Consider the following 15,750-nt stretch of genomic DNA (forward strand, 5'->3'; position numbering starts at 1 on the left):
GCCCCATGGGAGCCTCTGAGCCAGCCAGTGGGTGAAGCTGAGGACTTGCCATGGGCCCCAGGGAAGGCGGAGATGACGCTGCAGTGGCAGCTGGAGACTGACAGGCTTTTCTCTACTAGACTAAGGACTGTGGGCCTCATTCTGTAGGCATCATGGAGGAGGCCTCTCCACGCAGCAGCACACCGTGGCCATTTGCATTTTAGCAAATCGGCTCTCGTGGTGTAGCGAACAAGAAGCTGTAGTGCAAAGGGGCTGGCAGCTGGACGGAGGATGAAGGGCATGGACCTGACAGTGATTTTAGGATTGTTCATCTGTCACAGGTGTTTCGGTCATGAAGGGGGTAAGGAACGTGGGATGGCTCTGAGAAGTCCCATGTGGATGGGAACACCCTTGACCAGGTGATAACCTGAAGGAAGGGGATCAGAGTTGAGGAGGACAGTTAGGAGAGTCATTTCTTGATGTGAGCACAAGGGACTCCTTCAAAATACAGTAAAAATACAGGGGACTTGAAGTAGAGATTCAAGAATCATCACCATCCAGGGGTCAACATAGAGTCTTCGGGTGAAAGAGAGTAAGCAGCAGAAGACCCTTAAACAAACATAACCTGAGGAGGCAGATGGGTCTTTTACCTTGCTTTCCATCGGCCTGTGGACCTTAAACAACTACTTGATGATAATGAGTCATACATTGAGTGGCTCTGTATTCAGATTTTTGGGGAGTTTGAAATTTTAACATTTCTTTTCATAATATAATTTAATATTTTGGAAGTATTCCACATATAAAATGCTTAAGATTAATAATTTTTGAAAAGGTAATGTAGGAGAATAAGTGGAAGCCTAGAATAATACCTTTAAAAAGTTAAGATTACACCCAATCCTTAGGATAGTACTTGAAGCTTCCAGTTGTTTGTAGAGTGCAGTTAGGGGAGAAAGGAAGATTAGTCCATCATGTTGAGATACTAGCAGTGTGCTCAGATACTAGCTGTGCAAATTGCTTAAGGTTTTGTTTCCTCATGGTGAAAAACAAGATGATAGTTAATAGGGCCTCTCTCCTGGGTTATTGTAAAGGTGGACTGGGCACAGTACCTGTCATAGAGCCTTGCCTGAAATGTCATCTGTCCTAGTTAATAATATTTCCATTAGAGCATTCCTGAGGAGGCAAGGTGGTGATTGATGGCACCATTCTCGAAGTGGATACTTTATAGGTTTACATTGCTTTCTTTTTGGAAAGGATATTTTAAATTTATGCAACTGCAAGGTAGAAGGAGAAGGCAATGGCACCCCACTCCAGTACTCTTGCCTGGAAAATCCCATGGATGGAGGAGCCTGGTAGGCTGCAGTCCATGGGGTCGCGAAGAGTCGGACACGACTGAGCGACTTCACTTTCACTTTCACTTTCATGCATTGGAGAAGGAAATGGCAACCCACTCCAGTATTCTTGCCTAGAGAATCCCAGGGACAGCAGAGCCTGACGGGCTGCCGTTTATGGGGTCGCACAGAGTCGGGCACGACTGAAGCGACTCAGCAGCATCAGCAAGATAGAAAGGGAAAGATATATCCAACTGAAAGCAAAGTTCCAGAGAGTAGCAAGGAGAGATCAGAAGGCCTTCTTAAATGAACAATGCAAAGAAATAGAGGAAAAGATAGAATGAGAAAGACTAGAGGTATCTGCAAGAAAATTGGAGATACCAAGGGAACATTTTGTGCAAAGATGGGCATGATAAAGGACAGAAACTACAAGGACCTAACAGAAGCAAAAGAAATTAAGATGAGATGGCAAGAATACACAGAAGGACTATATTAAAGACCCAGATCATCATCATGGTGTGGTCACTCATCTGGAGCCAGACACCCTGGAGGGTGAAGTCAAGTGGGCCTTAGGAAGCACTTGAACAAACAAAGCTAGTGGAGGTGATGGAGTTCCAGCTGAGTTATTCAAAATCCTAAAAGATGATGCTGTGAAAGTGCTGCACTCAATATGCCAGCAAATTTGGAAAACTCAGCAGTGGCCATAGGACTAGAAAAGGTCAGTTCTCATTCTAGTCCCAAAGAAGGGCAATGTCAAAGAATGTTGTAACTAGCATGTGATTGTGCTCATTTCACATGCTAGCACAGTAATACTAAAAATGCTTCGAACTAAGCTTCAGCAGGACACAAACCAAGAACTTCCAGATGTTCAAGCTGAATTTAGCAAAGGCAGAGGAACCAGAGATCAAATTGCCAGCATTTGTTGGATCATAGAGAAAGCAAGAGAATTCCAGAAAAATATCTACTTATACTTCATTGACTACTCAACAGCCTTTGACTGTGTTTATCACAACAAACTGTAGAAAATTCTTAAAGAGCTGGGAATACCAGACCACCTTACATGTCTCCTGAGAAACCTGTATACAGGTCAAGAAGAAGTTGTTAGAACTGGCCATGTAACAATGGACAGTTCAAAATTGGGAAAGGCGTACTGCAAAGGCTGTATATTGTCACCCTGCTTATTTAACTTCTGTGCAGAGTGTATCATGGAAATGCTGGGCTGATCAATCACAAGATATGATCAAGATTGCCAGGAGAAATGTCAACAACCTCAGATTTGCAGATGATACCACTCTGATGGCAGAAGTTAAGAGGAGCTAAAGGGCCTCTTGATGAGGGTGAAAGTGAAGAGTGAAAAAGCTGGCTTAAAACTCAACATTCAGAAAACTTAAGATCATGGCATCGAGTCCTATAACTTCCTGGCAAATAAAGGGAGAAAAAGTGGAAGCAGTAATAGATTTTATATTCTTCAGCTCTAAAATCACTGTGGACAGTGACTGCATGTGTGTGTGCCAAGTCACTTCAGTGGTGTCTGACTGTCTGTGACCCTCTTAACTGTCACCCACCAAGTTCTTCTGTCCACGGGATTCTCCAGGCAAGAATATTGGAGTGGGTTGCCATGCCCCTCCTCCAGGGAATCTTCCATACCCGGGGATCAAACCCATGTCTCTTTGTCTCCTGCATTGGCAGGCAGGTTCCTTAAACACTAGTGCCACCTGGAAAACCCATGATGACTGCAGCCATGAAATTAAAAGACATTTGATCCTTGGAAGAAAAGCTATGACAAACCTAGACAGCATATCACAAAGCAGACACATCACCTTGCCAATGATGGTCTGTATAGTCAAAGCTATAGTTTTTCTAGTAGTCATGTACGGATGTGAGAGTTGGACCATAAAGAAGGCTGAGGGCTGAAGAACTGATGCTTCGAACTATGGTGTTGGAGAAGACTCTAGAGCGTCCCTTGGATTGCAAGGAAATCACACCAGTCACTCCTAAAGGAAATCGACCCTGACTGTTCATTGGAAGGACTGATGTTGAAGCTGAAGCTCCAATACTTTTGGCTACCTGATGCAACGAGCTGACTCATTAAAAAAGACCCTGATGCTGGGAATGATTGAAGGAAGGAGGAAAAGGGGATGCCAGAGGATGAGATGGTTGGATGGCATCACTGACTCAATGGACATGGTTTGAGCAAGCTCTGAGAGATGGTTAAGGACAGAAAAGCCTGTAGTGCTACAGTTCATTGGTTCACGAAGAATGGGACACTTCTGAGCAAATGCATGCCAATGACCAGTCCTCCCACCTCTCTCCTGGTGTGAGTTTGCTGCTTTCTGTACTGAGGTTAGGCATATTGTGATGCTAAGGTAAACATGTGTAGTAAAATGATGGACTGTGACTCTAATTTGACACTTCTTTTGCTGAAAGTGCTTTGCTGGCCTCCATCAAAATTTTGAATGTGCCAACCTTTTGGCAGATATTCCCTTTGTGGAGACTTAATGTTGTTGCTGTTATTTAGTGGCTAAGTCGTGTCCATCTCTCTTGTGACCCCATGGACTGCAGTCTGCCAGGCTCCTTTGTCCATGGGGTTTCCCAGGCAGGAATACTGGAGTGGCTTGTCATATCCTCCTGCAGGGAATGTTCCTGACCCAGGGATTAAATCAGTATCTCCTCTGAGTTTTCTGCATTGGCAGGTGGCTTCTTTACCACTGAGCCTCCAGGGAAACCGATGGAGATTTATGCCGCAGAAGTATTTCACCTGAAGTTGTGTGCACAAGGATGTTTATTATAATGCTGTAGTAAGTAGAGAAAGACTGGGGACAGCCTAAATATCCATCAGTAGGGGACTGGTTAAATAAATCACAGAATTAATACAATCAGTTCAGTTCATTCACTCAGTCGTGTCCGACTCTTTGCGACCCCATGAATTGCAGCACGCCAGGCCTCCCTGTCCATCACCAACTCCTGGAGTCTACCCAACCCATGTCCATCGAGTCAGTGATGCCATCCAGCCATCTCATCCTTTATAGTCTCCTTCTCCTCCTGCCCCCAATCCTTCCCAGCATTAGGGTCTTTTCCAAGAGTCAACAATACTGTGTACCAAAAGAAAAAGATATTTAGGTGCAGATATAGAAAGAGATATATATACATTATATATATATATATATATATATACACACACACACACACACACAAACACACACACACACACATCTGTTGTTACAGGACCACAGCATAGACTGTACAGAACAAATCTGCCCAGTTGTTTTGAAAGAAAAAGGGTTTTAAATTCACTTTATACTTGGTTGTGCCTTGAACAATTTGGAACAATAAATAATAGCTTATTAACAGGGACCTTTTTGAGGGACTCCTGGAAAGTAGGAGGACAACTTTCTTTGCTTTGTTTGTATCTTTGTATCTTTTGAGGTCATACATACCATGGGAATATTTTTCTGTTTTGAATTTTTTAAAATGTCCTTTACATTTTATTCTGAATTTTTTAAAGTGTCCTTTACATTTTATTCTGCATTTTCTTCACAGTCTCGTATTGCCATTGGTACTTAATTCCTTTCATTATAGAAGGAAACAGAAGTACTCCTGCTTTTGGCCGTTATACCAGAGCTAGGTTGGTCTCTTCCCTCCTCACAATAACATAGTATAACTGCTGTTTCCTTCCTGGTCACGCTTCACACTTTGAGATGTTAGGCACCCAGGAAGGGGAGTAGTCCCTGTAAGATGTTTACTAAATATTTTGTCGTTGTTCAGTCGCTCAGTGATTTCTGACTTTTTGCCACACCATGGACTGCAGCATGCACTTCCCTGTCCTTCACCATCTCCCAGAGCTTGCTCAAACTCGTGTCCATTGAGTCGGTGATGCCATCCAACCATCTCATCCTCTGTTGTCCTCTTCTCCTCTTGCCCTCAATCTTTCCCAGCATCAGGGTCTTTTCCAATGAGTCAGTTCTTCCTGTCAGGTGGCCAAAGTATTGGAGCTCAGCTTCAGCATCAGTCCTTTCAATGAATATTCAGGACTGATTTCCTTTAGGATTGATTGGTTTGCTTTCCTTGCAGTCCAAGGGACTCCCCAAGAGTCTTCTCCAACCCCACAGTTCAAAAGCATCAGTTCTTTGGTGCTCAGCTTCTTTATGGTTCAACTCTCACATCCATACATGACTACTGGAAAAACCGTGGCTTTGACTGTCTGGACCTTTGTCAGCAAAGTAATGTCTCTGCTTTTTAATATACTGTCTAGATTGCTTATTTAACTTATATGCAGAGTACATCATGAGAAACGCTGGGCTGGAAGAAACACAAGCTGGAATCAAGATTGCCGGGAGAAATAGCAATAACCTCAGATATGCAGAGGACACCACCCTTATGGCAGAAAGTGAAGAAGAACTAAAGAGCCTCTTGATGAAAGTGAAAGAGGAGAGTGAAAAAGTTGGCTTAAAGCTCAACGTTCAGAAAACTAAGATCATGGCATCTGGTCCCATCACTTCATGGGAAATAGATGGGGAAACAGTGGAAACAGTGTCAGACTTTATTTTTGGGGGCTCCAAAATCACTGCTGATGGTGATTGCAGCCATGAAATTAGAAGATGCTTACTCCTTGGAAGGAAGGTTATGACCAACCTAGATAGCATATTTAAAAGCAGAGACATTACTTTGCCAACAAAAGTCTGTCTAGTCAAGGCTATGGTTTTTCCAGTAGTCATGTATGGATGTGAGATTTGGACAGTGAAGAAAGCTGAGTGCAGCAGAATTGATGGTTTTGAACTGTGGTGTTGGAGAAGACTCTTGAGAGTCCCTTGGACTGCAAGGAGATCCAACCAGTCCATCCTAAAGGAGATCAGTCCTGGGTGTTCATTGGAAGGACTGATGTTGAAGCTGAAACTCCAATACTTTGGGCACCTCATGCGAAGAGTTGACTCATTGGAAAAGACCTTAATGCTGGGTAGGATTGGGGGCGGGAGGAGAAGGGGACGACAGAGGATGAGATGGTTGGATGGCATCACTGACCTGATGGACATGGGTTTGGGTAGACTCCGGGAGTTGGTGATGGACAGAGAGGCCTGGCGTGCTGCGATTCATAGGGTCGCAAAGAGTCGGACACGACTGAGCGACTGAACTGAGCTGTGCTAGATTGGTCATAGCTTTTCTTCCAACGAGCATACGTCTTTTACTTTCATGGGTGCAGTCACAATCTGCAGTCATTTTGGAGCCCAAGAAAATAAAGTCTCTCACTGTTTCCATTGTTTCTCCATGTATTTGCCATGATGGGACCGGATGCCAAGATCTTAGTTTTCTGAATGTTGAGTTTTAACCCAACTCTTTCACTCTCCTCTTTCACTTTCATCAAGAGGTTCTCTAGTTCCTCTTCGCTTTCTGCTGTGAGAGTGGTGTCATCTGCGTATCTGAAGTTATTGATATTTCTCCTGGCATTCTTGATTCCAGCTTGTTATTCATCCAGCCCTGCATTTTGCATGATGTACTCTGCATACAAGTTAAATAAACAGAATGACGATACACAGACTTGACACACTCCTTTCCCAGTTTGGAACCTGTCTTTTGTTCCATGTCTGTTTCTAACTGTTGCTCCTTGACCTACATACAGGTTTCTCAGAAGCAAGATCAAGTGATCTGGTATCCCCATCTCTTTTAAGAATTTTCCACCATTTATTGTGATACAAGATACTCAATCAATGTTTAGACACGTGGTGAAAGTAACACCTAACATGAAAACTTTTGAAACACGTGTACATGCTGCTGTCCCAAGCTCCTTTCACACTTTTGCTGTTTTGTGAGTCTCTGTTTCACCTTTCATGTATAACATGAAGGAGGTTAAAGCCAGAAATCTGTCAATAGCGAAAAGCTTGAGGTGAGATGAAGAAAAATAATACTGATAAATGACTCTGGGAGGGTAGACCACACTTCCCTGTGTGGCTCCTTTGTGCTCTAGTATTATCACAGTGCGGTATTCTCTTAAATAGTCACAGTTGTGTATTGTCACAGTCACAGTCTATGTGTGAACTAATGTGTAAGCTTGTGTGCAGTGGTTTAAATGTGTGAATAACCGAGATTGTAGTGATGTGTTAAGCATGCGGGCTGTTCTTTGTTGTTGCTAGTTTATAAAATATAGTGCTGGATGTATTTCTTATTTTCTGATGACTGACATTGCCCTCTTGTTGTCTATTGAATTACTTATTCCTACTTACTCTTCCTGAGATGAAAATAAGTACCTACCAGAAAATAATTATAGCTCTGAAGAGGAAAAAGCTCAGGTTTGTTAAGAGATGTAACTTTTGTGTCTTTATTAAAGCTGCCAAATGTAGACTTTATAGTCCCAGTGTAAGTTATATATAGATGATTGTTTTAGGGTAAAACTTGGTACCTTATCTGGATGTTCTCTCAATTAAATTAATCCTTATGTTCAAACATAAATTGAAGCAGAACATGTTCCATTTTCAGTGATTCTCACTAAATTTTGTTTTTCCATCTATATTTAATAATTGAGAGCCTCTTGTGGTTAGGAATAATGTTTGAGACTTTTGTGGAATCTAATTATTTTAAACTTTTAAGCCTTAATAAGTGAAATGTAAAGCATAGTGAAATTTTCTGATGGCTTTCATAGTCTGTTCAGCATTGCTTATTTTAGAGGGGATAGTACCCAATTTAAAATGTGTATTTACTATAGTTGCAGTGATCATTTCCAAGTTGTTTAGAAATCAGTTCATTTAGCAACAAAGAGAAAACAAAAAGAAATTTAAAAGACTTATTAGCATAGAGCATGTAAGCTTGCCCGTTCCTCTTTATTAACAGTTTACTAAAAGGAGTGTCTAACCACTACCCATAAATCATGTGCACACGTGTGTGTTTGAGGCGCAGGTGGGGATCTGCTCATTTGTTTGCCCATTGTGAGGCTGTCTTGTGCCTTCTTGGGGTTTTTGTAACAGGGTGAAGGTCCCTGAATGGAGGCCTTGTGCCCTGCTTGGTTTTGAAATCTTTGCTCTTCATCTAAAGGAACCTGCAGGACATGAGGCTGGAAGTCTGTGTAAGAAATCAGAGTCTGGGATCCGGAAGCAAGTGGAGCGTGTGTGTGTGTATGGGTGGTAATCGTCTCTCAGCCTTGACTTTTGTCCCCCACAGCCCAGGTGTTACCCTCTACCAGCAGCCTGATTGAAGAGCTACTGCTTTAAATATTCTCCAATTGCGTGTGCTCGAGACCTTACCTAAATGTTATCAGATAAAAACCTGGACAGCTGGGTGTAATTCTCTTCCCAAAGTGTAGGGCATTCTGCACTACTGTTAGAGGTTAGATGTCTTGACCTGTTGTTTGTGTGGGTTTATGTATAGGGAAGAGGAGTTACTTGGGAAATGCTATATTGTTGGCATGCTCTTTACCTCAGAGCCTCTTTAAAGGCAGTCTGCACCAAAACTTTGCTAGTTAAGTCTAGTTTGTACAGCTTGTGTACTTTTAGTACCAGCTGTTGGTCCAAAGTTTCTTGGCTTCAGAAGCTGTGTAAGTTCAAGTGTATACTGTATGAGAAAGGGGTGGGGCAACAGAAGCTTTTTATAGGGTTTCAGCTCATTACCATTAATTTCTAAAGTAGTATTTTGAGAATTTAACAGGGGAAGTAAAACTTGTATGTAATGTCTCTTTAATTCTAACACATATTTAAACTGACAGGGAAAAGAAGAGAATTTTATTTTCAAGTGATATTTTTCATTCTTTTTTTTCTTCCCTATCAGAAACTGGTTCTTCAACTTTCAGTGCCAATTAAGAAATGCTATAATAAGCATTTTACATTCTGTCCTGCTATTTGACTTCAGGTGTAAATGGGCCTAGAATGTTTAGTAACTAAGTGTACATAGTTAAACAACTAGAGAGCTGACATCCAGTAAGTTTGGTGTGATATTTGGTTTGTATAATATTATTTCAGAATAATACTAAAACCATGCAGAATTCCTTCTGGAAAAGTATTCAAGAGGATGCCAGAAAGGCCATGTTAATAATATGTTTCTCTACTTAAGTAGATTTTGAGTGCGTTTTCTTCCCGAGACACTACTGTTTTATATTTTATTATGGTTCTTTGATAACTGTGCTATGTGAACATATGGCATTCTATATATGAGTGTTTATTGGTTTTGTAGAAACCTCAGGATACTGTCAGCTTAATAACTGTGTTGTTTTATGGGTTATTGAGAAGACATCTTAAAAGTCAGTTGATAATAAAGTTTTCATTAATTATTTTAACATTTTCAAGGTAATATTAAAGGCAATTCAACCAAAATCAAAATTAAACAAAATTCTGAAAGAGATGGGAATACCAGACCATCTGACCTGTCTCTTGAGAAACCTTTATGCAGGTCAGGAAGCAACAGTTAGAACTGGACATGGAACAACAGACTGGTTCCAAATAGGAAAAGGAATACGTCAAGGCTCTATATTGTCACCCCGCTTATTTAACTTATATGCAGAGTACATCATGAGAAACGCTGGGCTGGAAGAAACACAAGCTGGAATCAAGATTGCCGGGAGAAATAGCAATAACCTCAGATATGCAGAGGACACCACCCTTATGGCAGAAAGTGAAGAAGAACTAAAGAGCCTCTTGATGAAAGTGAAAGAGGAGAGTGAAAAAGTTGGCTTAAAGCTCAATGTTCAGAAAACTAAGATCATGGCATCTGGTCCTATCACTTCATGGGAAATAGATGGGGAAACAGTGGAAACAGTGTCAGACTTTATTTTTGGGGTCTCCAAAATCACTGCTGATGGTGATTGCAGCCATGAAATTAGCAGATGCTTACTCCTTGGAAGGAAGGTTATGGCCAACCTAGATAGCATATTTAAAAGCAGAGACATTACTTTGCCAACAAAAGTCCGTCTAGTCGAGGCTATGGTTTTTCCAGTGGTCATGTATGGATGTGAGTTGGACGGTGAAGAAAGCTGAACGCCGCAGAATTGATGGTTTTGAACTGTGGTGTTGGAGAAGACTCTTGAGAGTCCCTTGGACTGCAAGGAGATCCAACCAGTCCATCCTAAAGGAGATCAGTCCTGGGTGTTCATTGGAAGGACTGATGTTGAAGCTGAAACTCCAATACTTTGGGCACCTCATGCGAAGAGTTGACTCATTGGAAAAGACCCTAATGCTGGAAAGGATTGGGGGCAGGAGGAGAAGGGGACGACAGAGGATGAGATGGTTGAATGGCATCACTGACCTGATGGACATGGGTTTGGGTGGACTCTGGGAGGTGGTGATGGACAGGGAGGCCTGGCGTGCTGCAGTTCATGGGGTCGCAAAGAGTCGGGCGCGACTGAGCGACTGAACTGAACTGATGAACTTTTGGTTTGCTCTGTTTTAAGAGAGTTTAGTTATTGCTAGCTTTCTTTCCCATTTTTACTGACTATCACCTTCCTGCAAAACTCAAATACAGTCTTTAGTTTGTATGGTCGCATAATAAATTTAATTGTTAATTATGCATGTTTTTGCTCTTGATGATACGCTGCCTTTTTGTATTTTATTTTTGCTTCTGAGAAAGTGTTACAGAAGTGATAATTATATGTCTGCTTAAAGTAACATAAGTTGATACTTTGTGATAAGTCTTTGCTTCATCTTAATTACCAAAGAAGCTTATAATTCATTGAGATAATTTCTTTATTTTTGTGTTTGTTTAGGATATGTCTCAGGAAGGCTATGGAACTAGGTCTCAACCTCCTCTGGCTTCTGGAAAACCTAACCATGAAGACTTGAACTTAATACAACAAGAAAGACCATCAAGTTTACCAGTAAGACAGTTAATTGATTTGGAAATGCAATGAGTTACGGATTTCTGAAACAAGCATTTGCTTTTGTTTATTGTACTTTATGTTAAGACTTGGGGGAGAAGTTTCTAGATTTCAGATGTATTTGTGACTTATTAATTTTTGTGCATTTCCTTCGTAAAGGGGCTCTGTAGTTCTGAATAAGTCTATTTCATTAGTAGGTCTCTCCGAGTCCAGTGTTGTAGGTATCTCTGAATCCAGTTGGAAGCCTTTATTTGGCTGGTAGGTTTTGTGGCAGAAAGATGTTGCTGTTGTACAGTTGTGCTTTGCCTAACATGTTGCTTTCTGGTAGTGATTCAGAACAGAGGTATCTATATAAGAGTTAAATGGAAAGGAAATTCCCATTTGGCAAATAATATAAATGATGAGATAAAGTGTCCAGTGGTAGTTTGAATTTCTTCAGAGACTTTATGTCATGAGAAATGACTTAATCTTTTTTTTACTCAAAAGAAAATATTTTAATTTAAAATTGGAAAATACAGCTTATAAGTATTTCCATTAGCAAATCACTGTATTGGGTCTGTTGACTACAGTAGTAGCTGAGTTACAGGTTACATGTTAATTTCCTTTAATAGTTCATCTGTGCTTAATTTTCCTTTGTCCTCCCATAGGCAACCTCATTTAAATGAGGTTTTCCTTATAAATTAAAAGAATATATGTGTGCAAACAAATTTTTATATTTATTTTCTTGTTAAAATATTTTGATTTAAAGAATTATTGTTATTTTTTAATCTCTATTAAGAGATAGTGTTTAAGGTAGGAGTTCAAACAAGCCATGATTGTAATTTGAATTTCAACTATGTTTACATTAAATAAGATTTATCATATTGTTGCTAAACATTTGAGAACCAGCATTTGTGAAGAATGTCATATGTAACATACCCGTTTCTAAGTTACATGTAGCCTTAGAGTAGAAGGTAAGTAAAGGTTACGTGATATGTAATATCTTTGCATCTGATGCACATGTACTTGAAACTCTAATTTTTACAGATTTTATTTCTATGGTGGGAGGTAAGCAAAATTTACTGTGGTCATTTTTTTAGTGACATTGAAATATTGATTGTCTAGTTATTTGATTTTTAAAGGGATGAAAAAAGTAATGGAGTCTGTTTTATGCTGTAAACTTTTTTCTTCAGCAGATAATCTGCAGTTTGGTGAAGTGTGTGTGTGTGTCTCTGTGTGTGTGCATGCAAATGCACGTGAATGCTGATGATAAATGCAACATTTGCTGAATATTTGGAAATTGGCTTGTGGTTTTAGGAAATGTAAATTGACTCGTGGAAAGGTGGGCAGTGAATTCTACTTTTTTCCACTCAGATTTTTAGTGTTTTAGATAAGCCCATCCTTATAGGTTTGTCATTGGCTGGTGATGTGTACTATTTTGCTGGTTGGAAAGTTTGTTATAAATTGATGCCGGTTTTCTGCATAGGTCTAAGAGTAGTTTGCAGTGTACTGCTTTCTTAATATCCATTTGAACTTTTGGGTCACTTACTAGGCTATGCTTCTTTTCATTGCTCTGCTTTGGAATGAATTGTTGATGTTCAGCTAACTCTATAGCATAATTAGGGGAGGGTTGGGGTGGCAAGAAGTGTGGTAGTCCCAGAAAACTGAAGAGTTCTGCTTTGGGGTGCTGCTTTGTAAGTCAATTATTAGAGAAGAGACACAAAGTATTTTAGGAAGTGAACCAGTATATTCTTCAACAAGTTAAGTCTTTTGGATTATTCTATTTGTATATGTATAATGACTTACCTTCTTCCTTAATGTTTATCTTGCCTCCTCCCCTAGAGGATTTAAGGTTGCTCATAATATAAATATTCTTATGAACCTATTAAAAGAAATGCCCTGATTGGTATTTTCTTTTTGGTTTTTGTAACTCACAGATAAATAGGATGTTGATTGACTCAATAAAATTTCAGTAATCTTTTTTTAGAGATGAAAGTTTCCAGGTTTTATGGTGAGTACATAAAAGCATCAGTTACTGAATTAAGGAAAAATGGTAGAGCAGTTGGTTATACCTACCTAAACCCCCTGCCCTCAATCTCTTAAGATAAAAGTTGGTTTTATTTAAGTGAATTTTAGTGCTCTGCTTTTCTTTCAACAGGCTTTGTTTGTGTAGAAAAGTTTTCTATGTAGGGTTTACAAATATATTTTTATTTATGTAAATACTATATCAATATGTTATATAAAACTAAGGTAATTACAGTTTGAGGGAGAGATTTGTTGTTATTCTGTATGGCTCTAATATCATGTATTTTTACTCTTACTAAATATTTTAGTTCCCTAACTTGGGTAAATTGACTGTATAAGTACCATGAAACTATATATATTTGTTATTGTATCTGAATTGGTTATTAGATCTTTTGTGGGTTAAGGCTGCGTTTTTTCCTTTTCAAGTGTCAGTGGTAAAATTTTGTCTTTTTACTGAAGATTAAAGGCAATCCATCATATTTTTAATCTCTAGTTTTGTAATTTTGAGTCAAAGAAATTGTGGGTCTTACCTGTTCATTTAAGAATATGTGGTAAAAATTATTCTAATGTATAATCAAGTCTATAACCATTGTATATGTGAGTGTAAGAAGGAAGCTTTTCAAGTAATTGTTCCTTAATTTTTTTGCTTAAATTGAGTTAGATTGATAGAGTTTGTAGTGTTTTCTTATAGCTCTGCATGTTTGGTATTTTCTTTAGTGTATTTTTGTAATACAGTTAACTCTCCATTACAAGAAATCAAGGCATTTCCTTATACTTGATCTAGAATTTGATTCCCTCAGCAAGCTGTCCTCTCACCATTGTTTAAATTGATATTTGTCTATATTTGCATGTCAATAAATTCTTGATGATCTTCAGTAGCTAATGCAGTTTTGTTTTCTGGCTGACAAGGCTCTTTAGATCATCCACATAAAGCCAGTGACAGATAAATTAATATTTGTTGTCTTGCTGTCTTGGGGCCATGACTAGTAATGTTTACTTTTCACTTAATGCACTCAGACCTAAGCTCAGAACAAGTCTTCCTTAATAAGATTTCTATACTGATTTCTCTACCTCTTAATCATATAACCTTTTTCCTGTTGAAGTTCAGTAGCTTACATATCCTTGATGTTACCATTATTAAGAAATCTTAGTATATAACATATGATATGAAAATTAGCTTGAAGAATTCTTTCTCCTTGGGATATTACCACTTAAAATTTTAGCACATTCTAGAGTTGTTTTCTACCTCTAATATTGATATGAAATGAAGCCATCATTAAGCAAAATCTACAGTGGAATGCTAAAAAAAACCTGCTGTACCTTATCGACACTTTTATTTTGTAAACATTGAATATATCTTAATTTGCACTTGAAGATAACTCCCAAAATGCAATTTTAATACATTTCTGTTGAGTCTTTTTAACTTTTTCATCACTTATGGCATTTGCTACTAATCCTCTTATTGCTTTCATAGTTGTCTTGCCTGACCCTCTCATCCCTAAGAGACAAGGATCTTTTTTATAGTATTTATTATGTTTTCAGTTCAGTTCAATCACTCAGTCATGTCTGATTCTTTGTGACCCCGTGGACTGCAGCACATCAGGCTTCCTTGTCCATCACCAACTCCTGGAGCTTGCTCAAACTCATGTCCATCGAGTCGGTGATACCATCCAACCATCAAATCCTCTGTCATCCCCCTTTCCTCCTGCTTTCAGTCTTTCCCAGGATAAGGGTCTTTTCCAATGAGTCAGTTCATTGCATCAGGCGGCCAAAGTATTGGGGCTTCAGCCTCAGTCCTAAAAGAAATCATTCAGGAATGATGTCTTTTAAGATTGACTGGTTGGATCATATTCCAATCCAAGGGACTCTACAAGAGTCTTCTCCAACACCACAGTTCAAAAGCATCAATTCCTTGGCGCTCAGCTTCCTTTATTGTCCAACTCTCACATCTATATGTGACTACCGGAAGGACTGATGTTGAAGCTGAAACTCCAATACTTTGGCCACCTGATGCGAAGAACTGATTCATCTGAAAAGACCCTGATGCTTGGAAAGATTGAAGGCGGGAGGAGAGGAGGATGAGATGGTTGGATGGCATCACCGACTCAATGGACATGCTGCTGCTAAGTCACTTCAGTCGTGTCTGACTCTGTGTGACCCCATAGATGGCAGCCCACCAGGTTCCCCCGTCCCTGGGATTCTCCAGGCAAGAACACTGGAGTGGGTTGCCATTTCCTTCTCCAATGCATGAAAGTGAGAAGTGAAAGTGAAGTCGCTCAGTCGTGTCCGACTCTTTGCGCCCCCATGGACTGTAGCCTTCTAGGCTCCTCCGTCCATGGGATTTTCCAGGTGAGACTACTGGAGTGGGTTGCCATTTCCTTCTCCACAACGGACATGAGTTTGAGTAAACTCCAGGAGTTGGTGATGGACAGGGAGGCCTGGCGTGCTGCAGTCCATGGGGTCGTAAAGAGTCGGGCACGACTGAGCAACTGAACTGAACTGGAAAAACCATGGCTTTGAGTAGATGGATCTTTGTCAGCAAAGTAATGTCTCTGCTTTTTAATATGCTGTCTAGGTTGGTCATAGCTTTTCTTCCAAGGAGCAAGCGTCTTTTAGTTTCATGGCTGCAGTTCACCATCTGCAGTCATTTTG

At 39.9% G+C, this 15,750-nt stretch overlaps 1 protein-coding gene across 16 annotated transcripts in view; it reads left to right on the forward strand.

Moving 5' to 3' along the window:
• ARID1B (AT-rich interaction domain 1B) overlaps positions 1-15,750 on the forward strand; it is a 418,737-nt gene that overhangs the window by 144,445 nt on the left and 258,542 nt on the right. For all 16 annotated transcript variants that reach the window (XM_081529735.1, XM_081529728.1, XM_081529730.1 and 13 more), the window contains exon 4: positions 10,984-11,094. In XM_081529735.1, coding sequence (XP_081385861.1) covers positions 10,984-11,094 — 111 coding nt within the window. The remainder of the gene's footprint in view (positions 1-10,983; positions 11,095-15,750) is intronic.

This window comes from Giraffa tippelskirchi, chromosome 9 (genome assembly GCF_054371585.1).
Source record: "Giraffa tippelskirchi isolate mGirTip1 chromosome 9, T2T-mGirTip1v1.2.pri, whole genome shotgun sequence".
Taxonomy (NCBI): Eukaryota; Metazoa; Chordata; class Mammalia; order Artiodactyla; family Giraffidae; genus Giraffa; species Giraffa tippelskirchi.